Raw genomic sequence first — 25,416 nt, 5'->3', positions numbered from 1 at the left:
TCCTTTTTCCTGGAGTCAGAAATTTGTTTGCCCATTTTTGCTCTGGATCTTTCATTTATATCTAAATCACTTACCTATTCTAGTCAATGGTAATATACATCACATTGTGTGTATGAAGATAGATGTATGCTAAACTTATATAGAGTTACAAGTATGTTAACACTAATAAATGTCCTTTATTTCAGTTAAGAACCATTGATGTTTCATTTTTCCAAATCTGTGCTTATCAGGAGATAACTTTTCATTCAGTTAAGCTATTCTTAAATATCAACAAGAAAAATAAGCGAAGTAAAAAAAGAACCCAAATGAGCAAAAAACATAGGCACTACAAATAGTCAGTCCTGAATCCAGATCCTTTCCATTTACTGGGAAAGTTGCCTAATGTCTCTGAACCTTTGTTTACCCATCTGTAAACGAGGCTAATATATAGGATTGTGTGGGAAAACTCTAAGCAGTGAACCCTTAAATCTAAGGGCATCTTCTTCACCCCTTGTAACACTGTATTTTTCAGTGTGCAGGTAACTGTGGATTTAGTTATCGACAAAGGATTACATATTGCATTGGGGTCCAATCTATGGAGAAACATAAGCTTCATGAGCTGTGGCCTATAGGCTATCGAGTATGCCCTGTGCTGCCTTCCCCTCAGGTTTACAAATGCAATTTTAAGACCTGTTTGCATATGGCCACTTGGAAAGTTGGAAAATGGAGCAAGGTCAGTATGTAATTATGCATTTAAAATCTTATGAATGAGACTTTCTAGTTGTGGGGTGCATGGCTATCTTCACATCTATCTAGATATCAGAGTTGACTCATACCCCTGTTTTCTAACAATCACTATCAGTTATTTGTACAAATATCTAGTCTCTATGTTTCCTATAACTTGGTTTATGACTAATCCTGTGTCTGTTCCTCAGAGAGCCTGGCACAGTGGCTTGCATTTTGAGCAATACTTAAGCAGTATTTTTTAGTTCAGTGAAAAAGTAAATAAATGTAACATATGAGTAATACAGGTTATTTGCACCCTGCTCCATTTCCAATTTAACTGATAGAAAGCAGGTAAATATTGCTATGCAAACTTAACCTGTATCACTGAGTAAAAACTCAGGAGTTTGAATAACCATCATTAAATAATATTTATCAAGGATTTACAACATATTGCTGAGATAACTATACAAAATGAAGGGAAAGAAGTTAGTAACCAAGAAAGAATAGATTCAGTCTCTTAAGGATTAATCCCACTTGTGACTCTCCAGCCTCCTGGACGTTACTGATCATCAATTTGTTCCAAAAGGACCTAGTCAGGGAGGAGGAGATGTGTATTTACTGGCCTTATTATCCGTCTTATAGTTTACCTTCCAATTTTGCTCTATTCACAGTGCTCTGTGACTTGTGGAGTTGGGATGATGGAGAGAAGAGTGGAATGCATGGCCGATAATGGTCTGTCCAGTGATTTATGTTTAAAGCATTTAAAACCAGATGCTCAAAAGAAATGTTATGTCAGTGACTGTAAGTTAAGACTTCAAAAATATATTTAGAAACTAAGTATTTTAAAGAAGTTTTAGTTAAAATTTGAAAAAAAATATTTAGAGTAGTCATACGCTCCACAAAATGAAGGTTTCTTTTTTCAGAGTATAACAATATTGGTATAATTAAGTTAAATTCATGTTGTGTCTGTAATATGTTCATTGTTGATAAGTTGTACTCACTTGTCCTTGAAGGTAAAACATTTACCAGCTGTAAAGAAATACAAATGAAAAACAACATTACCAAGGATGGTGACTATTACCTTAACATTAAAGGAAGAATAACAAAGGTATTACGTAAACAGTTTCTATTGATTTTGACACTGACCATTGACTTTGAAACAAGCTTTTCCAGATCTTTGCATTTTCCCTTTAGATCTATTGTGCTGGCATGCACTTGCAGAACCCTAAGGAATATATATCATTGGTCAAAGGTGAAGAAGACAACTTTTCTGAAGTGTATGGTTTTAGGTATGAGCTATATTTTGCCTTCTCTGTGCATTTTTATGGACCATAAAGAGAATTAGAAGTTCCAGAGATCGGAGTGGTAGTTGAATAGCTCGCAGCGGGACAAGTAATTTAAGAGCAGGTGGACATATTAGGACATAAGCCAGATGTTGTCCATGCCTGTTCAGTAATCAAACTTTGGTTATTAACATGTACTCACAGAAAGACTGAATAAGGGGATGCTGTGGGTGAGCAATGGGACAACAGAGGAGGGTAGAATTTAAGACCTGTGTATGTTTTCATAGAAATCAAGTTCATTTCGGTAACAAAAGCTAGGAGAACTACAGCTGAATTATTTTTCTACAAACTGGTCTTGAATTTCCCATTGATCATTTTGTACATTAACCTTGAGTGATTTTTACTTCTTTCACATTTAACTTGTTGACACAAAAAATATTGAAGAGGGTTTCTTTTTCCCTCCCACTTCCAAAGTTACTATTTACATTATGGTCTAATAACTGTACCTAACACCAAAATATTCTAATGTTGTTATAGACTACGAAATCCATATGAATGTCCCTTTAATGGAAGCAGGAGGCAAGACTGTGAATGTAAAAATGACTATATGGCTGCTGGACACACTGTTTTTAGCAAAATAAGAATTGATCTTACTTCCATGCAAATTAAAAGTAAGTACTAAATCTCTAGTTGTATAATGAGAAACATTTATTTGCTGGTGCAAGTTTAACAATATGCTGTATGGTGTGTGTGGTGACTGGGGTCTAGCATAGTACAATAATTACTTAAAATTAAAAAAAAAATGTTATTAGCTACGTACTTCAATTCAACACTATAGACCTTGGGAATTCTTAATAAAAATGTGGTGGTAATGACACTGTTATTACTAAAGATACTGTTGTAGTAAAGATATCGCCCTTCCGAGGTATAACCCTGTACCCTAAAATTCCAAATTACATTAAAAACAAGGAAATCAATATTTTAAATGTAGTTGTATAAGCTTCCTGGAAAGGTTTAAAGTAATAATTAACATTAGTTTCAGGTGACAGTTTGTCTAATATTTTCTTATACTTTGTCTGCTTTGATTTTTTTAACGACCTTATACTAGATAAGGCAGTATTTCATCATATTGTTACAAGTGATAAAATTAGGATACACTTACAGAATTAAGTGACTTGCCCCACTTCTTGGAGTTAGTAACTGGCATTACAGAGATAAAGTCCCTCCCACCCACAATCCCAGATTATGGACCAGCTGCCTTTCTAGGAATCAATTTACAGAACAGTAAAGTTGAAGTATATTTATGAACCCTGACATACACTGACCATCAGACAGTCTACCCTCCTGGATATTACATAGTGACATGAAAAGGCAAAGAAGTTCATTTCAGAAGCAGAAACTCTAAATCAAAATTAAATCACCAAAGCCTAGCATAGTGCCTAAATCATAAAAAGAAACAAAAAAATGTTTGTTGAGACAGTGAATGCATGAATACGTAATCTCTAACTTGCAGTCATATGATGGTGAACTATAGTGGCTACCATGTGCTAAACACCCACCGTTACTGTAGTGGGTAAGGATTATGCTGCTTTGGATATGATCATAAACTGAAGTTAGACTCCTGAGTGTAAGCTGTCTTCATCCGGTTACTAGTCTGTGACCTTGGGCATGTCTCTCTAAGCCTAAATCCCCTCATTTCTAAAGTAAGATGCCTCTCAAGCTTTTTCTTTTTTTTTTTTAATGTCTTCTTTCCTTCTTTTCTTTATTTATGTTTTGTTTTTGGATAGAATTAAGAGATAATACTTGCAACATACCTAGTAAATTCCCTGTAGGTAGTAAGTGCTCTATAAATAATGTTATTATTTAATAATATATGCTGTGTCAGCATTGCTGAGTAAATAATGGACATTTAGGAACTGATTTGCTGTTCATTAACTTTTTATTTTTCATTCATTTATCTAACAAACCTGCCATTTTGCCAGGCATTGGGCTGGGCTCTGAAGATACAATATTAAATGTATACACTTTCCACTTGCTTTCATTGTCCTTCCTCAGACTTGTGTGCCAAAACTCCAGTCTTGATTAAATTAAACCTTGCACCTGCTCTGCATCTGCACCATGAAATTTGTGTGTGGCAAATAATACACAGGCCTCCTGACTGATTTACTTTAAATGCTGACTCCTGAGCTTGCATGGACCCTACTCCATTCCTCCTCCACTCCTTTCAGTGTCTAACTCACAGCTTCTTCTCCAGCTTCAAGTTTCTAAAATTTCTAATACCTCCACTCTAGTCCCTAATTACTGATGATTTGTTTCCTCTCTCATTGAGAAACTAAGAACAACAAGAATGGAATTTCTGCAAACTACCACTGAAATGGTGCAGGACCCTATGGTCCTTGCCCTTCATGTTGCTTGCCTTCTGTCTGTAGAGAAACTTTAGCCAAAGAGTAAGTTTAATCAGAGAAGTGAGAAAATGCAGAAACAAAGGAAAACAGTCAAAGGAGACCAATAGTCATTAAGCAAAGTCAAAGATCTTTAGTTTCTCCCAAAGTGAAAGAAAGTAAAGTCGCTCAGTCATGTCTGACTCTTTGCGACCCCATGGACTGTAGCCTATCAGGCTCCTCCATCCATGGGATTTTCCAGGCAAGAGTGCTGGAGTGGATTGCCATTTCCTTCTCATTTCCTTCTCCAGGGGATCTTCCCAACCCAGGAATCGAACCTGGATCTCCCGCATTGCAGGCAGACGCTTTACCATCTGAGCCACCAGGGAAGCCCAAGGGCTATAGATAATATTCTGAGCCATATCCTTTGAGCTGTCTTATAGATACTGAAACTCCCACCATGTTGAAGAAGATAACTACATGATGATCATCAGACTGTAGCTGTGACATAAGCTGCCACAATTTTGAGAACTGGCCTTAAAGAAATGGGAAGAAACTGATCCTGGAACTAAAGACTCTGTGTGTGTGTGTGCATGATGCTTCAGTCGTGTCTGACTCTTTGCGACCCCATGGACTATAGACCTCCAGGCTCCTCTGTCTATGGAATTTTCCGTGCAAGGAGTGGGTTACCATTTCCTCCTTCACGGGATCCTCTTGACCCAGGGATCCAACCAGAGTTTCTTATGTCTCCTGCCTTGGCAGGCAGGTTCTTTACCACTAGCACTACCTGGAAAGCCTGGAACTAAAGACTAACTGTACTTAAAACAATCAGGATGACTCTGATCAGACTACTGCACGACTAATTCCAAGATGACTCTCAGAGCTGACTGTGCTGTTTTTGCATGTAGCCCCCTCCCTCTGTCTATAAAAGCTTCTGCCCACTGACTGTCAGTGGTGGGGGAACCAGCTTGTGGATAGGAGCCTGCCCAGTCCTCTGGTTGCTGGTCTCTGAAATAAAGCAACCTTTCCTTTTCACCACACTTAACTATTTGGGATTCCCTGGTGGCTCAGATGGTAAAGAGTCTGCCGGCAATGCAGGAGACCTGGGTTCAATCCCTGGGTCAGGAAGATCCCCTGGAGAAGGAAATGGCAACCCACTCCAACAGTCTTGCCTGGAAAATCCCATGGACAGAGGAGCCTGGAGGGCTACAGTTCATGGGGTCACAAAGAGTCAGACACGACTGAGTGACTTCACTTTCTGACTCTTTATTAGCTTGAGACCTGGGTTCAATCCCTGGGTCAGGAAGATCCCCTGGAGAAGGAAATGGCAACCCACTCCAACAGTCTTGCCTAGAAAATCCCATGGATGGAGGAGCCTGGAGGGCTACAGTTCATGGGGTCACAAAGAGTCGGACACGACTGAGTGACTTCACTTTCTGACTCTTTATTGGCTTTAGAGTGGCAAGCAGTTGGATCCCACTTTTGGTAACATCACAACTACTAACCCACCTAAACCTTGACCTAGACTTTGCCTTCTCTCCTGGTTACTGTGGATGAACTGTTCCCACTCCCATTTGAGGCAACCCTCTCTACTTGTGCTTTGGGTTTCTTGCTTGGAACCAACTCCAGAACATTATTTCAGCAAACTTTCCTTTCTCTCTTACATCACCAGTTTTTCCTCCATTTCTCTAAATCCAGTGACAAATTCTTGGTTTTTATTTCACTCGATCCATCAGCAGCATTTGGCTTCCAGGAGTCCACACGCTCATCATTTGGTACCTGTCTTGGTCACTCTTTCTTCCATTTTTCTCACTGTTTCTCAACTTGGTTCTTTATCTTCTACAACAATGAGTATTGAAGAAATTCAGGACTCCATCATTTCCTTAGAGGTCTCTTTCAACCTACAGATTTCAAACACCATCTGTTAAATGACAGTCCCAAATGTATAGCTCCAATTTGGACTGCTGCCCTGAATTTCAAGAGTCAACTCCCTTCTCAGCATACATACATCTAATAGGTACCTGACAATGTATCCACAACTCAACTTTCAATGTTTCTTCACAAAAACTCCTTCTACCCCTAATTTTCACCATTTCAATATATGGCAACTATAATCTTCTAGTTACTCTTGTTGAAACATAGCAACATCTTTAACTCCCCCCCTTTCTCTCACACCTGCATGCCATCCATTACCAAGTTCTACAAGCCAAATAGGGGACTTTCATCAGAGCCTGATGATGTTGGCACCTGATCTTAGGTTCTAGAACTGGGAGAAATAAGTTTCTGTTAAGACACCCAGTCTTTGAGCTTGTTAGGGCAGCTTGAGCTAAGACACACACCAAGTCCCTCTTTGATATTCCTCATTAGCTACTACCTTGATAGAAGTCTATATTCTTTTTTTCCACCTGAATTCTTATACCTGTGGAGTGGCATCCCTGTTTACTCTCATAGCGCTCAAGTTCCTTTTTACCTTTCCTCCTACTCCTGACCTAGATTCTCTTCTCAGCAGAGAAGCCAGAGTGATCCATAAAACAAGCCATGTCATGCCTCACACATGATCTGCTTTCATCTTTTTAACAATTCCAACCTTTGCTCAAAACTCTCCAAACATCTCCCATCTAACTCATAAAATAAAAACCTTGCCAGTGGCCAGTAAAACTCAACACGACCTTCCCAACCCATTATTTTTCTGCTCCTTCCCTCCACATTCCTCCCGTGCATGAACTGCTTCAGACACACTTGTCCCTTTGCTGTTCTTTCAATACATCAAGCATCTACCCCATCCCTCCTTTAAAGCCTTTGCACTTTCTGTTCTATCTGCCTAGAATGATTGTCCCACAGTTATATGTTGGATTTACCACTTAATATTTTTTGAGTCTCTGCTTAAATATACTTTCCCAACGAATGCATCCTAGACCCTCTCCATGCCTAAACTTCCTTTTCCCCTGTCCTTTTCCTGGTTGTTTATTTTTCCTATAGCAATAATCACCTGTAACATATGATAGTATCTACTCTGTTACTTATCTCTCTCTCTGATAGCACTCAGAGTCCATCGGGCCCTGTTTCATTCACTTGCAGTACTTATAATAATGCCCAATACATAATATGTTCTGAAGAAATATTTGCTGAATGAGTCAACTTTCCTCAAGAAGCTATCTTGAGGAAATCTTGAAGCCAAATTTGTATTAACCAAAGAGAGAAAATGGAGTTTCAGGAGGCAAAGACATCTTGAACAAAGCATGGGATGGTGAAGCATCTTGGTTCCATCAGTGATTAAGTAATCCAGTTTTGCCTAAGCATAAAATGAGTGGATGTTGGTAGCAGTTTGTTAAAGAATTTCCCAGAAAGAAGATCACAAATGACAATGTATACTAAACTATACATTGAATTTATCTTTTTTTTTTCTTTTGAGTTATGAGGACCTTTGGGGTAAAAGTATAAGCAAAGGAGGAAACAGACTTATTTGGAGGGAAAACAAATTTTATCCATGAAGATGATTAGAAAGCTAATATTATTAATAATATAATAGTTCAGATAGAAAGTGATGAGGGTCTAAATTATTAAGGACAAGGTTTAAGACAGAGAGCATGAGAACCTGAGAGGAATATTAAAGAGGCACACTCTGTGATTTTCTAACAGACAGAATATGGGGATTTGTGGCATGAAATGTTAATTGTGACATGAAAGGATAATTGCATTTAGCTTGGGACCTGTTATTGTTCAGTCACTCAGTTGTGTCTGACTCTTAGCAACACCATGGACTGCAACATGCCAGACTTTCCTGTCCTTTACTTTCTGGAGCTTGCTCAAGCTCATGTTTATTGAGTTGTTGATGCCATCCAACCATCTTGTACTCTGTTGTCCCCTTCTCCTCCTGCCTTCAATCTTTCCCAGCATCAGCATCTTTTTCAGTGAGTCAGCCAAATATTGGAGCTTCAGCCTCAGCATCAGTCCCTCCAATGAATATTCAGGATTTATTTCTTTTAGAATTGACTAGTTGGATCTCCTTGCAGTCCAAGGGACTCTGCAGAGTCTTCTCCAACACTACAGTTCAAAAGCATCAATTCTTGGGCTTTCAGCTTTCTTTGGACTCTTTAAGTGAAAGCTATTTTGGGGTTATCCAGGTAATGGTATAGGAGACCACAGCAAAGGATGATTTGAAAATCGTGTCTGTTTGCCTCAGCCTAACCCTAAGTGACATACATAAGCAATGGGTAAATGTTCAACAATCAACTCTTAACAACCAGGAAAAAAGTTTGATTTGTATTATTTTTCAGTTTCTTGAGGTATATATTCCCACCACGACCAATTTTAAGCTACCATCATGAGCTCATTTTGCATGCAGATAGGAAAAGACACACCAAACTTGTTCTCATGATTGGGTACAGGCTGACCTGGCACACCACGGAAGGCCTCCTGGATTTGGAAACTACTCTTAGAGATATGATAAATATTTCCAGAGATGCTACCTTTGGGGATTGCCTCTAGGGGACTAGTGTCATCACTGGGGCATGCAGTGGTCTTGCAGCCTTCTTGAAAAGTATTTGAAACAACATTAGCAGAGGTGAAATCCACTGACTGAATGAACATTAGTTGTAATATTAAGTGGTTTAAGCATCAAAAAGTGATTGGGCCAGCTTATCTTCAGGGTTTCTCCTATTTTTGAGCCAAGATCTCTATTTTTTTGATACTTTATGTAGAATCCCCAGCATTTTTTCCAATCAAGAAATTTTGTTAACACCATTAGAAAAAATAAAATAGGAATGAAATAATAATATAATGTAATAATATAAGAAATCAAAGAAATAGCATACTTTTTAGCTGGGTGTTTTTGAATTCCCTAAATGAATTGATAATGTGTACTCTCTATAAGCACTTGCATATTGCTTTGTCATAATTTATCTTTTTTAAAATTTGTTTGTTTTTTTGGTCACACCACAGTTTGTGGAATCTTAGTTCCTGGACTAGGGATTGAACCTGGGCCCTTGAGCAGTGAAAGCACTGAGTCCTAGCCACTGGAATTCCCTATTTATCTTTAGTATGTGTCTTGGTGTGTTCCTCCTTGGGTTATCCTTCCTGGAACTCTCCGTGCTTCCTGGACTTGGTTGACTGTTTCCCTTCCCATGTTCAGGAAGTTTTCAGCTATTATCTCTTCTAATATTTTCTCAGGTCCTTTTTCTCTCTCTTCTCCTTCAGGTACTCCTATAATGCAAATATTGGTGTATTTAATGTTGTCCCCAAGGTCTCTTAGTCTGTCTTAGTTTCTATTCATTCTTTTTTCTATATTCTGTTCTGTGGCAGAGATTTCCACCGTTCTGACCTCCAGGTCATTTGTCCATTCTTCTGCCTCAGTTACTCTGCTGTTGATTCCTTCTAGTGTACCATTTATCTCTGTTTGTTTGTTCTTTAGTTCTAGGTCTTTGCTAAGCATTTCTTTCACATTCTCAATCTTTGCCTCCGTTCTTTTCCCAAGATCCTAGATCATCTTCACTACCATTATTCTGAATTCTTTTTCTGGAAGGTTGCCTATCTCCACTTCATTTGCTTGTTTTTCTAGGGTTTTATCTTGTTCCTTCATCTGGGATATAATTTTATGCATTTTCATCATGATTAACTTTATCTAATGTGGTTTTGTTTTAGCTGCTTTGAGACTATCCTTCTTCTTGCTTCTACTTGTTTGCCCTTTGATAGATGAGGCTAACAGGCTTGTGTGAGCTTCTTGATGGGAGGGAATGGTGATGGTAAAAACTGGGTCTTGCTCTGGTGGGCAGGGCCTTGCTCAGTGAAGCTTTATTTCATTTATCCGCTGATGGGTGGGTTTGTGCTCCCTCCCTGGTAGTTGTTTGGCCTGAGGTGACCCAACCTGGAGTCTATAGGCTCTATGGTAGGGTTAATGGTTAACTCCAAGGGGGTTTACACTGGGGGACCTTCCAGTGCCACCATCCCTGTGGTAAGTCCCTGCCAACCCATGCCTCCACACCTATTTATATTTAAATAATGCTTCTTCTAATTTTGTTCCTTGACCCCACTTTATCTATTTTAGATATTCACTATGATCTAAAATACAATAGAGCACATATTTAGCTTTTAAAACATCTGGATTAGTTACAGATGTCCCTGCCATTTTTAGGGCAGTTTTTGAGATGAACATTTTTATGTTAAGTAAAAATTTGAGAGCTTAATCTATGTTATGTATGACAATTGTGCAACAGTTTTGCTTAAGTTTTGGATTAATTATATGAATGTATTTAAGAATATAATGTGAAGACTGTATGTTTTGTATTCAATGAAGATTTGAATACAGTGTCTTAGTGCTGAAAAGTTTCATTTATTATTTTCTAGCTACAGACCTTCTTTTTGCCCAGACAATATTTGGAAATGCAGTTCCATTTGCCACAGCTGGAGATTGCTATAGTGCTGCCAGATGCCCACAGGTATTTCATATTTGTTTATTATTTTCGCACTGAAAAAAATTAATAATATTTGTCCTCATTTATTTTCTTGACCACAGTACTGCAAAAACATAAGTAAATAGAAAATGCTAACTTCTTAGATGAAATTTATTGCAAAGCTTATAGATAAACTTTGGAAGAAAAGCATCTTTGCTAATATTGCATTTGTTTGAAAGGTATAATATAAGAATTTAAAATAGTTTAGATCCTGTTTCTCCTTCCACAATGCTTTATTATTTTTAATCTTTCCACTTAGTTCCTAGAAATGAATAGACATATATTACAAGGTAAAGAAATGCATCACAAGCATGTGACTTTCATTACACTGCTACTAACATCAGTTATTTTAGCTTCCTGGGCCTGTAACATTCTCAGAATAATTTTCTATTATTTGTGAAGTAATACATTTCCATGTCTTCTTGGTTTTATTCTTTCTTTTCCAGGGTCCTCTTCATATATTTTTTTATGTCACCTTTGAGATTTCTAGTACAAAGTGTGTTTTCTAGAAGAAATTTACTATCTCATTTTTAATAAAGGATTTTATAGAGTTGTTATGAGCGAGCAATATTTTTATAATAAGATGGAGAGATAAAAGCTAGGTGAATATAGCATCATTAGGTAGATTTATTGAAAATTTTAAAATCATGCACAGGAGGACTAATTATAATATTGATGTCATTTTGAAGACAAGTAGTCAATAGTTTGCTTGTATTGTCTTTTCCAGGAATTTTGTATTCACAATTTCCATCAAATGGCATAGAAGATATGCTTAATGTTAAAAAAAAGAGGACTTTTTCTGTATTAGAGAAGTGCACTTAAAGGAGGTCACTAGAACTATAGGCTCAAATGAATATGAAAAAAGTTAACTGAGATAAATATATAAATCTTAGACCCAGAAATACAAATAGAACCTGGTAAAGGGATATGAGGGCTACCCTGGTAGCTCATTCCAGTACATTTTAGTCAGTTCAGTTCAGTCACTCAGTTGTGTCTGACTCTTTGTGACCCATGGAATGAAGCATGACAGGCTCTCCTGTCCATCATCAGCTCCCTGAGCTTGCTCAAATTCAAGTCCATTAAGTTGGTGATGCCATTAAACCATCTCATCCTCTGTCATCTCCTTCTCCTCCTGCCTTCAGTCTTTCCCAGCATCAAGGTTTTTTCCAAAGAGTCAGCTCTTTGAGTCAAGGGGCCAAAGTATTGGAGCTTTATCTTCAGCATCGATCCTTCCAATGAATATTCAGGACTGATTTCCTTTAGGATTGACTGGTTTGATCTGCTTCAGTCCAAGGACTCTCAAGAGTCTTCCCCAGCACCACAGTTCAAAAGCATCAATTCTTTGGTACTCAGCTTTCTTTATAGTCCATCTCTCACATCCATACCTGACTACTGGAAAAACCATAGCTTTGATTAAACGGACCTTTGTCGAGAAAGTAATGTCTCTGCCGTTTAATATGCTGTCTAGGTTGGTCATAGCTTTTCTTGCAAGGAGCAAGCATCTTTTAATTTCATGGCTAGAGTCACCATCTGCAGTGATTTTGGAGCCCAAGAAAATAGTCTGTCACTGTTTCCATTGTTTCTCCATCTATTTGCCATGAAGTGATGGGACCAGATACCATGATCTTAGTTTTTTGAAGGTTGAGCTTTAAGCCAACTTTTTCACTATCCTCTTTCACTTTCATCAAGAGCCTCCTTAGTTCTTCTTCGCTTTCTGCCATAAGGGTGGTGTCATCTGCGTATCGGATGTTATTAATATTTCTCCCAGAAATCTTGATTCCAGCTTTTGCTCAGTTCAACTCGGCATTTTCCATGATGTACTCTACATATAAGTTAATGAAGCAGGGTGGCTATATACAACCTTGTCTTACTCCTTTCTGGAACAACAGACTGGTTTCAAATCAGGAAAGGAGTATTTCAAGGCTGTATAGTCACGCTGCTTATTTAACTTATATACAGAGTACATAATGAGAAATGATGGACTGAATGAAGCACAAACTGGAATCAAGATTGCTGGGAGAAATATCAATAAACTCAGATATAAGATGACACCACTCTTATGGCAGAAAGTGAAGAAGAACTAAAGAGCCCCTTGATGAAAGTGAAAGAGGGGAGTGAAAAAGTTGGCTCTAGTGCACTGGGAAGACCCAGAGGGATGGTATGGGGAGGGAGGAGGGAGGAGGGTTCAGGATGGGGAACACATGTATACCTGTGACGGATTCATTTTGATATTTGGCAAAACTAATACAATTATGTAAAGTTTAAAAATAAAATAAAATTTAAAAAAAAAAGAAAACTAAGATCATGGCATCTGGTCCCATCACTTCATGGCAAATAGATGTGGAAACAGTGAAACAGTGACAGACTTTATTTTGGGGGGCTCCAAAATCTCTGCAGATGGTTACTACAGCCATGAAATCAAAAGATTCTTGGTCATTGGAAGAAAGTTATGACCAACCTAGACAACATATTAAAAAGCAGAGATATGCTTTGCCAACAAAAGTCTGTCTAGTCAAATCCATGGTTTCTCCAGTAGTCATGTATGGATGTGAGAGTTGAACTATAAAGAAAGCTGAGCACTGAAGAATTGATTCTTTTGAACTATAGTGTTGGAGAAGACTCTTGAGATTCCCCTGGACTGCAGAGGATCCAGTCAGTCTACCCTAAAGAAAATCAGTCCTGAATATTCATTGGAAGGACTGATGCTGAAGCTGAAACTCCAATACTTTGGCCACCTGATGCAAAGAATTGACTCACTAGAAAAGACCCTGATGCTGGGAAAGATTGAAGGCAGAAGAAAGGGACAACAGAGGATGAGATGGTTGGATGACATCACTGACTTGATGGACATGAGTTTGAGTAAGCTCCAGAAGTTGGTGATCGACAGGGAAGCCTGGCTTGCTGCAGTCAATGGGGTCACAAGGAGTTGTACACAACTGAGTGACTGAACTAAACTGATATTGATTTGGCATACTGTACAAAGAAAATTTCAAATAAAGGTTTTGACTTTATGGTTTGTAGAGAAACACAAATGCCAGCTACGAAGCAGGAAAATTCCTTTACTGAGTAAGTGGTTGAAAAGAGCATCTTTTGTAATACTAATTATCCATCTTCCACTGTATTTAATGAAGATGTGGCCTGTGTTCATTTTCTTTCCCCACAAAAATGCATTCAGTACTGTACAAGCACAAATCTAGGCAAAGGAAGTGCCTAGATCACAAGTTTTGAGAAAACTCCAGGAGTTAATTATAGACAGGGAGGCCTGGCAAGCTGTAGTCCATGGGGTCACAAAGTGTCGGACACGACTAAGCAACTGAACTGAGATGTTCTTCTGGAATTCTATTATTTTTTTTAGGATCCAATGTATGTTGACAATTTGATCTCTGGTTCCTCTGCCTTTTCTAAATCCAGCTTGAACATCTGGAAGTTCTTGGTTCACATACTGTTGTAGCCTAGCTTAGAGAGTTTTGAGTATTACTTTGCTAGTGTATGAGACGAGTGCAGTTGTGTGTTGAGGAAACGTGGTCCAAGGAGAAGGGAAGGGCAAACCACTTTACTATTCTTGCCTTGAGAAACCTATGAACAGTGTGAAAAGGCAAAAAGATATGACAGTGAAAGATGAACTCCCCAGGCAAGTAGGTACCTAATATGCTACTGGAGAAGAGTGGAGAAATAGCTCCACAAAGAATGAAAACAATGCCCAGTTGTGGATGTGACTGGATGTCAACACAAAGAATTGAACAGTCTTTGACATTGCCTATCTTTGGGACTGGAATGAAAACTAACCTTTTCCAGTTCTGTGGCCACTGCTGAGTTTTCCAAATTTGCTAGCATATTGAGTGCTGCACTTTAATAGCATCATCTTTTAGGATTTGAAGTAGCTCATCTGGAATCCATTTTAGTTCGCTGATCCCTAAAAAATTGATGTTTACTCTTTCCGTCTCCTGTTTGACCACTTCCAATTTACCTTGATTCATGGGCCTTCCATTCCAGGTTCCTATGCAATATTGCTCTTTATAGTAGTGGACTTTACTTCCATCACCAGTCACATCCACATCTTTCAGTGTCATATCTTTTTGCCTTTTCACAGTGTTCATGGGTTTTTCAAGGCAAGAATACTGAAGTGGTTTGCCATTCCCTTCTCTACCTGACCACATTTCCTCAATACTCTCTACCATGACCCCATCTGTCTTGGGTGTCCCTGCATGACATGGCTCATAGTTTCATTGAGTTAGACAGCACTGTGATCCAAGTGATCAGTTTGTTTTCTGTGATTGTGGTTTTCATTCTGTCTGCCCTCTCATGGAAAAGGATAAGAGGCTTGTGGAAACTTCCTGATTGGAGGGAATGGCTGTGGGGGAATCTGGGTCTTGCTCTGATAGGGAGGGTGCACAGTAAATCTTTAATCCAATTTTCTGTTGATGGATGGGACTGTGTTCCTTGCCTGTAGTTTGGCCTGAGGCCAAACTTGATGTGGAAATGGGGTTCCATTAGCTCAGTCAGTAAAAAGTCCTGACAGGAGCCTATCAGGCTACAGTCCATGGGGTTGCAAGAGTCAGACAAAACTTAGCAGCTAAACCAAATGGTGATAATGGCAACCTCCTTCAAAAGGACTCATGCCAGGGCTGTTGTATTCAGTGCCCCGACCCCATGGCAGGCCACTGTTGACCCACATCTTCACTGGCTACTCCAGGACACTCACAGGCAAGTCTGGCTCAGCCTCTTGTGGGGTCACTGCTCCTTTCTCCTGGGTCCTGGTGCACACAAGGTTTGGTTTGTGCCCTCCAAGAGTCTGTTTCCCCAGACCTGTGAAAGTTCTGTAATCAAATCCCACTGGCTTTAAAACTCAGATTCCCTGGGGGTTCCTAAAGGAAATCAGTCCTAAATATTCATTGGAAGGACTAATGCTGAAGCTGAAGCTCCAATACTTTGGCCACCTGATGGGAAGAGCTGACTCATTGGAAAAGACCTTGATTCTGGGAAAGACTGAAGGCAGGAGGAAAAGGAGATGACAGAGGATGAGATGGTTGGATGTCATCACCAACTCGATGAAAACATGAGTTTGAGCAGGCTCCAGGAGTTGGTGCCAGACAGATAAGCCTGATATGCTGCAGTCCATGGGGTCACAAATACTTGGACATGACTGAATGACTGAACTGAATTGAACAGGTAGCTCACCTGCAAGCAGGAGACCCAGGTTTAATTCCTGGGTCGAAAAGTTCCCCTGAAGGAGGGACAGGCTACACACTCCAGTATTCTTAGGCTTTCCTGCTGGCTCAGTAGGTAAAAAATCCACCTGCAATGTGGGAGACCTGGGTTTGATCCCTGGGTTGGGAAGACCTCTGGAAGAGGGCATGGCAACCCACTCCAGTATTCTTTCCTGAAGAATCCCATGGTCAGAGGAGCCTGGCTGACTACAATCCATGGGGTTGCAAAGAGTCCGACATGACTGAGCGACTAAGCACAGCACACAGCGCAGTGATATGAAAATGACTTCAATTCAGTTCAGTTCAGTTGCTCAGTTGTGTCCGACTCTTTGTGACCCCATGAATTGCAGCACCAACTCCCGGAGTTCGCTCAAACTCATGTCCATCAAGTGAGTGATGCCATCCAGCCATCTCATCCTTTGTCATCCCCTTCTCCTCCTGCCCCCAATCCCTCCCAGCATCAGAGTCTTTTCCAATGAGTCAACTCTTTGCATAAGGTGGCCAAAATACTAGAGTTTCAGCTTCAGTATCATTCCTTCCAAAGAACACCCAGGACTGATCTCCTTTAGAATGGACTGGTTGGATCTCCTTGCAGTCCAAGGGACTCTCAAGAATCTTCTCCAACACCACAGTTCAAAAGCATCAATCCTTCAGTGCTCAGCTTTCTTTACAGTCCAACTCTCACATCCATACATGACTACTGGAAAAACCACAACCTTGACTAGATAGACCTTTGTTGGCAAAGTAATGTCTCTGCTTTTGAATATGCCATTTAGGTTGGTCATAACTTTTCTTCCAAGGAGTAAGCGTCTTTTAATTTCATGGCTGCAATCATCATCTGCAGTGATTTTGGAGCCCCAAAAAATAAAGTCTGACACTGTTTCCCCTGTTTCCCCATCTATATCCCATGAAGTGATGGGACCGGATGCCATGATCTTTGTTTTCTGAATGTTGAGCTTTAAGCCAACTTTTTCACTCTCTTCTTTCACTTTCATCAAGATGCTTTTTAGTTCCTCTTCACTTTCTGCCATAAGGGTGGTGTCATCTGCATATCTGAGGTTATTGATATTTCTCCCGGGAATCTTGATTCCAGCTTGTGCTTCTTCCAGCCCAGCATTTCTCATGATGTACTCTGCATAGAAGTTAAATAAATAGGGTAACAATATACAGCCTTGATGTACTCCTTTTCCTATTTGGAACCAGTCTGTTGTTCCATGTCTAGTGCTAACTGTTGCTTCCTGATCTGCATACAGATTTCTCAAGAGGCAGGTCAGGTGGTCTGGTATTCCCATCTCTTGAAGATTTTTCCTCAATGTATTGTGATCCACACAGTCAAAGGCTTTGGCATAGTCAGTAAAGCAGAAATAGATGTTTTTCTGGAACTCTCTTGCTTTTTTGATGATCCAGAGGATGTTGGCAATTTGATCTCTGGTTCCTCTGCCTTTTCTAAAACTAACTTGGACATCTGGAAGTTCACGGTTCACGTTTTGCTGAAGCCTGGCTTGGAGAATTTTAAGCATTACTTTACTAGCGTGTGAGATGAGTGCAATTGTGCAGTAGGTTTTTTCATTCAACCACCCTAAGTCCAATATGACTCATGTAGACTATGTAGTAATGTCTAAACTGCCCAGTATAATTGTAAGGTACCAAAACAATGTTGAGACCAAAAGATTTATTTGTACTTGACACTGGAATATTATATTTATTTAAAATTTTCTGCCTGAGAAAGATAAAATTTTAATCTATCTAGGAGTAGAATCAGGGGGAAAAAGGGGAAGGTCTAAGTCATGTTTTGTAAAGAAAATGAAGAAGGTAGCCAGGAAAAGGGGTTAGATTAACTATCATTAAGTATGTTGAGAGTGCCATGAGAGAGCAGTGGCATCGGTATGTGTTACTCAAGGAGATATTAATGGGACAGAAGATTCCAGCTTAAGGTAAAGAAGACTTTTGTCAGAGAGAGTTTTCCAGTAAGGAGACACTCTGCAAAATCTGAGGCCTCAGTAAATCACTAATTTTTATCCATATTTTTGTAAATTGATCTTGTATTCTGCAAGCCTGCTAAATTCATTTATTAGTTGTAATAATTTTTTGTTGGATTCCTTAGGATTTTCTGTATACAGAGGAATGTTATCTACAAATAGTTTTACTTCTTCCTTTGCAGTCTGGATTTTTTTTTTTTTTTTAATTTCTTTATCTTGCCTCATTGCACTGTCTAAAACTTTGAGTATACTGTTGAATAGAAGTGGCTACAGTGGACATCCTTGTCTTATTCTTGATTGCAGAGGAAAAGCATTAAGTCCTTTATCATTTATTGTGTTAGTTGTGAGTGTTTTGTAGATGCCTTTGATCAATTTGGGAAGTGCCCTTCTATTCCTAATTTAAGTGGTTTTATCATAAATGTCGTGTGTGTGTTCAGTCATGTCTGACTCTTTGTGACCCCTATGAACTGTAGCCCACCAGGCTGCTTTGTCTTTGGGATTTTCCTGGCAAGAATACTGGAGTTGGCTGCCATTTCCTTCTCCAGGGTATCTTCCTGACCTGATCAAACCCATCTCCTGTGTCTCTTGCTTCTCCTGCATTGACAGGCAGATTCTTTACCGCTGAGCCACCAGGGAGGCTCATTATGAATGCTGGATTTGTCAAATGCTTCTTCTGCATCTGTTGAGATAATCCTGTGGTTACTGTTCATTACTATAGTGATAGTGAAATGGTGTATCACACTGATTTTTGTGTGTTGAAGCAGTTTTGCATTCCTGGGAGAAATCCTTGATGATATCTAATCCATTTTGTATGTCACTAGATTTGGTACACTGTGTTGAGAATTTTTTGTCTGTTTACAGAAAAGATAGTGGCTTATCATTTTCTTTTTTTGTGATGCCTTTGTCCGGTTTTGGTATCAGGGAAATACTGGCTTCATAGAATAAATTGGTAAGTACACCCCCGCTTCTAGTTTTTTGGAAGAGTTTGTGAAAAAGTAATGTTTGGTGGGATTCACCAGCAAAGCCATCTGAGCTTGGGCTTTTCTTTTTGAATGTTGTTTTATTTACTAATTCAATCTCTTTATTTATTGTGGATTTTTTCAGATTTTCTAGCTCTTAAGTCTATTTTGGTAGTTTTTTTCCCATAGGAGTTTGTCCATTTCATCAAAGTTATCTAAATTGTTGGCTTACAATTGTCCATAGTACTGCCTTATAATCCTTTATAGTCCTGTAAGATTTGCAGTTGTTCCTGATTTCAGTGATTTGAATCTCCTCTCTTTTCTTGATTTTGTTCTTTTCAAAAAACCAACTTTTGATTTTGCTGATTTTCTCTGTAATTTTTCTCATTTGTTTCTTCAGTTTCCACTCTATTCATTATCATTTCTTTCCTTCTGCTTGCTTTAGATTTAATTTGCTCCCCCCTCCCCACCTTTTTTTTTTTTTTTTCAGTGCTTAAGGTAGAAGTTTAGGTCATTGGAATGAGAGCCTTTTTATCTTTTAATATGGGCATTTACAACTATAAATTCCCCTTTAAATACTTCTTTTGCAGCATTCCTGAAGTTTTGGTGTTGTGCATTCATTTTTATTCATCTTGAGTGTTTTCTATTATCATTTGTGATGTCTTATTTGACTCACTGGTTATCTAAGAGTGTGGTGGTTTTGTTCTTGCATCACTGAGTCTTGTCTGACTCTTTGCAACCCCATGGACTGCAGCACACCAGGCTTACCTGTCCTTCACTATCTCCCAGAGTTTGCTCAAATTCATATCCATTGACTCAGTGATGTTATCTAATCTTCTCATCCTCTGTTGTGAATTTCCCACATTTCCTTCTGTTACTGATTTCTACTTTCATTCCATTGTGGTTGGAAAATACGTTTTGTATTATTCAATCTTTTGAAATTTATTGAGGCTTGTTTTATAGCATAGCATATGGCTATCCTGGAAAATGTGCAGTGTGTGCTTGGAAAGAATGTGTGTTCTGTTGTTGTTGGGTGAAGTGTTCTCTGGATGTCTGTCAGGGCTAGTTGGTTTAAAGTATTGTTCAACTCTTCCATTTCCTTGTTGATCACCCTAGTTATTTTATCTATTGAAACTGCAGTTATTATTGCTGAATTATCTACTTCTCACATCAATCTTTTAGTTTCATTTACTTTGTATGTAATTTATTTGAGATTTTTATTGCACATGATTGTCTGTTTATAATTGTCATAATTTCCTGATATATTGACACTTTTGTCTTTATAAAACGTTCCCTTTTATCTGTAGTATCATTTTATGTTTTAAGGTCTAATTTATCCGATATTATAGTAGCAACTCAGCTTGTTTATAGTACGTGGTATATATATTTTCCTCCCATTTGCTTTTGACTTATATAATTCCGACTCTTAATACTGTCTCCTACAGAGAGCATTTTGTTGAATTTCTGCCATTTGATTGGACTGTTTAATGCTATTATTGATATATCTGTATCTTTGCCATTTGCCATTTTGTTTTTTATATGTCATATCATTTCTGTCCCCTTTTTCTGTTTTTTAAAAATTCAGTGAATGTTTTCAAGTGTAACATTTTAATTTTCTCACTATGTTTTTTTTAATTTAATTTTATTTTTAAAACTTTACAATATTGTATTAGTTTTGCCAAATATCAAAATGAATCCGCCACAGGTATACCCGCGTTCCCCATCCTGAACCCTCCTCCCTCTTCCCTCCCCTACCCTCCCTCTGGGTCGTCCCAGTGCACCAGCCCCAAGCATCCAGTACCGTGCATCGAACCTGGACTGGCAACTCGTTTCATACATGATATTATACATGTTTCAATGCTATTCTCCCAAATCTCCACACCCTCTCCCTCTCCCACAGAGTCCATAAGACTGATCTATACATCAGTGTCTCTTTTGCTGTCTCGTACACAGGGTTTTTGTTACCATCTTTCTAAATTCCATATATATGCGTTAGTATACTGTATTGGTGTTTTTCTTTCTGGCTTACTTCACTCTGTATAATAGGTTCCAGTTTCATCCATCTCATTAGAACTGACAGCAAACATTATCCTCAATGGTGAAAAATTGAAAGCATTTCCTCTAAAGTCAGGAACAAGACAAGGGTGCCCACTTTCACCATTACTATTCAACATAGTTTTGGAAGTTTTGGCCACAGCAATCAGAGCAGAAAAAGAAATAAAAGGAATCCAAATTGGAAAAGAAGAAGTAAAACTCTCACTGTTTGCAGATGACATGATCCTTTACATAGAAAACCCTAAAGACTCCACCAGAAAATTACTAGAACTAGTCAATGACTATAGTAAAGTTGCAGGATATAAAATCAACACACAGAAATCCCTTGCATTCCTATACACTAATAATGAGAAAACTGAAAGAGAAATTAAGGAAACAATTCCATTCACCATTGCAATGGAAAGAATAAAATACTTAGGAATATATCTACCTAAAGAAACTAAAGACCTATATATAGAAAACTCACTATGTTTTTAATTGCTTTCTTAATAGTTGCTCTAGGGCTTATAGTGTACATCTTAATAGAATTTACTCCAGATTTATGTTACCTAATTGCAGTGACATAGAAGTATTACTCCTACATATACTTTTTGCCCTTTCCTTTTCTGTTGTTGTATTTGTAACGCATACACCATCTAACCTATATAACAAACCCACAATACATTTTTATAATATTACTTTATATAATTTGGGGCTTCCCTTGTGGCTTAGCTGGTAAAGAATCCACCTGCAATGCAGGAGACCTGGGTTCGATCCCTGGGTTAGGAAAATCCCCTGGAGAAGGGAAAGGTACCCACTCCAGTATTCTGGCCTAGAGAATTCCATGGACTGTATAGTCCATGGGGTTGCAAAGAGTCAGACACGAGTGAGCAACTTTCACTTTCACTATATAATTTTATATCTTTTAGAGGTAAGAAATGAGAGAACTTTCGAGTTTTTTTGTGTGTGTGTAAAACTTTTTGCTTCTCTTCATTTCCTCCTGTGGATTTCAGTTATCAGCTGCTTTCATTTAATTATTCCCAAACATCTTTGGTTCCACCTGCTTCATTTGTGGCAATCTTTTCAAGTATGTTAAATTTCTGTATGTGTGCTAAGTCGCTTCAGTCATATCTGACTCTTTGCAACCTATGCACCATAGCCAGCAGACTCCTCTGTCTGTGGCATTCTCTAGGCAAGTATACTGGAGGTTGCCATGCCCTTCTCCAGAGGATCTTCCCCACCCAGAGATCAAACCAGTGTCTCTTACATCTCCTGCATTGGCAGGTGGGTTCTTTACTACTAGCGCCACCTGGGAAGCCCACATTTCTGTATATTACTGGTCAATGGTATAATTACATACATGCTGGTTTAAACAATTACTTTTAAATAAGTTGAGAATAAAGAAACATACAATTATAATGTCTTTTATAGTTGCTATTGATGAAATTATCTTTACTTGTATGCTTTACTTCTGTGGCAACTTTAAATTCATTCCCTAAGTCTGTGAGTCTAAATATGCCATCCCACTGTCCTCTGGCTTCTAGATGAACAACAGAACTCAGCAATTTATCTTACTGAGATTCCCATATATGTGCTTATTTTTCTGTAGATGCTCTCAGATTTTTTCCTTTGTTTTTGACTTTCAGCATCTTTCTTGTGATATATTTGGATATGGATCTCTTTGTGTCTACTCACTTGGAATCCGTTGACTTCTTAGATGTGTAGATTAATGTAGTTTCACCAAACTTACAAAATTTTCAGCCAGGATTTCTTCAAATATATTATCTGGTCCTTTTGGTACTTCCATCATCCATGGTTTTGTGTACTTATGGTGTCCCTCATTTCTCTGAGGCTCTATTCATTTTTCTTCATTTTTTTTTTTTTTTGCTACTTTTTCAGCTTGTATCATCACTATTGGTATCTTTTCAAGTTTGCTGATTCTTCTGCCAGCTCCAATCTGCTGGTTGATCCCCTCTAGTGAAATTTTATTTTGGTTATTGTACTTTTCAGCTCCAGAATTATCCTTTACGTCTTTTTATAAATATAATGTTTATCTCTTTAGTGATACTCTCTTTTGATGAGACATTATTATCATACTTTTCTTACTTTTTTAAACATGGATTTTCTTTAGTTCTTTGGACATATTTTTAATAGCTGCTTTGAATCTTTATCTGCACACTCTGACATCTGAAACCTCTCAAAGGCAGTTTCTGCTGCCTTTTCTGCCGTTATATGAGTCATCCTTTCCAGTTTCTTTGCATGTGTCACAATTTTTTGTTGAAAATGGATCATTTTAGATAGTATATTTTAGCAACAGTGGATGCTAAATTTCCCTTCCCCTTTAGGATTTGTTGTTTGCTTAGTTGTTTATTTGTTTAGCTCCTTGACTGGGCTATTTCAGTGACATCTATTTCCCCTGTGATATGTAGCCTTTAGTGTCACTCCTCAGAGGGCTCAGCCTGGGACATGTACACAGTCACCCAATCCTTCTGGAAAGACAGTGTTTTTAGCTGGGCTCTCTTTGATGAAGTTTCTAGCTGGTCTGCCTCTACTGATATCACACTCAACTCTTACCCACTACTAATTGGTAGATGATGGCTCTGTTCTTTCAATAACATCCTGGAGGCATAAATTACTCTATGGTCTGAGCCAATTAAACTCAAGCCCCAGGGCCAGCGTAGGCTTATAGGTCAGTCTTTGAGGTCAGGTCAGAAAAACCTCAAAAAGAGACATTCTTAGCTATCTCTTTCCCTGATTTTCTCTGTTAAACTGAGATCTGACCTACTGTTTTGCTTGTTGCTCTCATCCAGTTACTCCCATGCTCCTCTTAACTACACACCACTAAAATCTTTTCTTTTTTTTTTCAATAGCCCCTTTAGGCTTGAACTTTCTCATTTTCTGTCCCAAATACTCAGGCTACTTAAGAAAATCTGTGAAACTCTCTTTTCTTACAACTTGATTTTTCCCTGAGGAAGAGCCTTTGCACCCATTCTGTGGATTGAGTGGGTAGATCCCACTTTGCAGATCTAGATCCCCAGTCTATAAGCAGAATGCTGGGTCAGGATATTATTCCCTGGTCTTCTCAGCTTGTACTGCTCAGCATGAAACCTGTGCCCTACCAGTGATTTTAAGTGGGAATGATTCAGGCCTTGAGTTCTTGGCCAACATTGCCTGGGGCAGATCTCCTGACCACTCAGTAAGGACTGAGTGGTGGACAGGAGCTGCAGATCTCTGTAGTTCTTACCTCTGATCCAGCTTCTGTAGCACAGAGCTGGGTGAGATGAGGAGGGCTGGTGTCCTGCCTGCCTCCTGCTGCCCTTGACATATACCCTGGAGAAAGCTTATCCCTAACAGAGAGCTGGGGGAAATAAAATCCTCTATTCTTAGCTGTACCCATGAAGAGTGGAGCTATCATCTTGCTGAGGTGGGGAAAAGAGAAGACAGGCCATAGACAGGTCATGGTTCAAATGTCACAGATGCTTACTCTTCTAACCTATATTTCATAGATTTTCTTGAATGTTTCTCCAACTGTTGTATAACCTTAGGATGATTTCAGTCAGTACAGTCACTCAGTCATGTCCGACTCTTTGCGACCCCATGAATCGCAGCACGCCAAGCCTCCCTGTCCATTACCAACTCCCGGTGTTCACCCAGACTCATGTCCATCGAGTCAGTGATGCCATCCAGCCATCTCCTCCTCTGTCGTCCCCTTCTCCTCCTGCCCCCAATCCCTCCCAGCATCAGAGTCTTTTCCAATGAATCAACTCTTCGCATGAGGTGGCCAAAGTACTGGAGTTTCAGCTTTAGCATCACTCCTTCCAAAGAAATCCCAGGGCTGATCTCCTTCAGAATGGACTGGTTGGATCTCCTTGCAGTCCAAGGGACTCTCAAGAGTCTTCTCCAACACCACAGTTCAAAAGCATCAATTCTTCAGTGCTCAGCTTTCTTCACAGTCCAACTCTCACATCCATACATGACCACTGGAAAAACCATAGCCTTGACTAGATGAACCTTTGTTGGCAAAGTAATGTCTCTGCTTTTGAATATGCTGTCTAGGTTGGTCATAACTTTCCTTCCAAGGACTAAGCGCCTGTTAATTTCATGGCTGCAGTCACCATCTGCAGTGATTTTGGAGCCCAGAAAAATAAAGTCTGACACTATTTCCACTGTTTACCCATCTATTCCCATGAAGTGATGGGACCGGATGCCATGATCTTCACTTTCTGAATGTTGAGCTTTAAGCCAACTTTTTCACTCTCCTCTTTCACTTTCATCAAGAGGCTTTTTAGTTCCTCTTCACTTTCTGCCATAAGGGTGGTGTCATCTGCATATCTGAGGTTATTGATATTTCTCCCGGAATTCTTGATTCCAGCTTGTGTTTCTTCCAGTCCAGCGTTTCTCATGATGTAACTCTGCATA

At 39.0% G+C, this 25,416-nt stretch overlaps 1 protein-coding gene across 3 annotated transcripts in view; it reads left to right on the top strand.

Moving 5' to 3' along the window:
• Positions 1 to 25,416, top strand: part of ADAMTS20 (ADAM metallopeptidase with thrombospondin type 1 motif 20) — a 217,418-nt gene that overhangs the window by 170,604 nt on the left and 21,398 nt on the right. For all 3 annotated transcript variants that reach the window (XM_027542621.1, XM_027542620.1, XM_027542622.1), the window contains 6 exons: positions 512 to 712; positions 1,377 to 1,506; positions 1,719 to 1,813; positions 1,900 to 1,994; positions 2,526 to 2,659; positions 10,712 to 10,803. In XM_027542621.1, coding sequence (XP_027398422.1) covers positions 512 to 712; positions 1,377 to 1,506; positions 1,719 to 1,813; positions 1,900 to 1,994; positions 2,526 to 2,659; positions 10,712 to 10,803 — 747 coding nt within the window. The remainder of the gene's footprint in view (positions 1 to 511; positions 713 to 1,376; positions 1,507 to 1,718; positions 1,814 to 1,899; positions 1,995 to 2,525; positions 2,660 to 10,711; positions 10,804 to 25,416) is intronic.

Source organism: Bos indicus x Bos taurus, chromosome 5, assembly GCF_003369695.1.
Source record: "Bos indicus x Bos taurus breed Angus x Brahman F1 hybrid chromosome 5, Bos_hybrid_MaternalHap_v2.0, whole genome shotgun sequence".
In the NCBI taxonomy this organism is placed as follows: Eukaryota; Metazoa; Chordata; class Mammalia; order Artiodactyla; family Bovidae; genus Bos; species Bos indicus x Bos taurus.
Note: the sequence above shows the minus strand (reverse complement) of the source record. Positions and strands in the feature narration are given on the sequence as shown.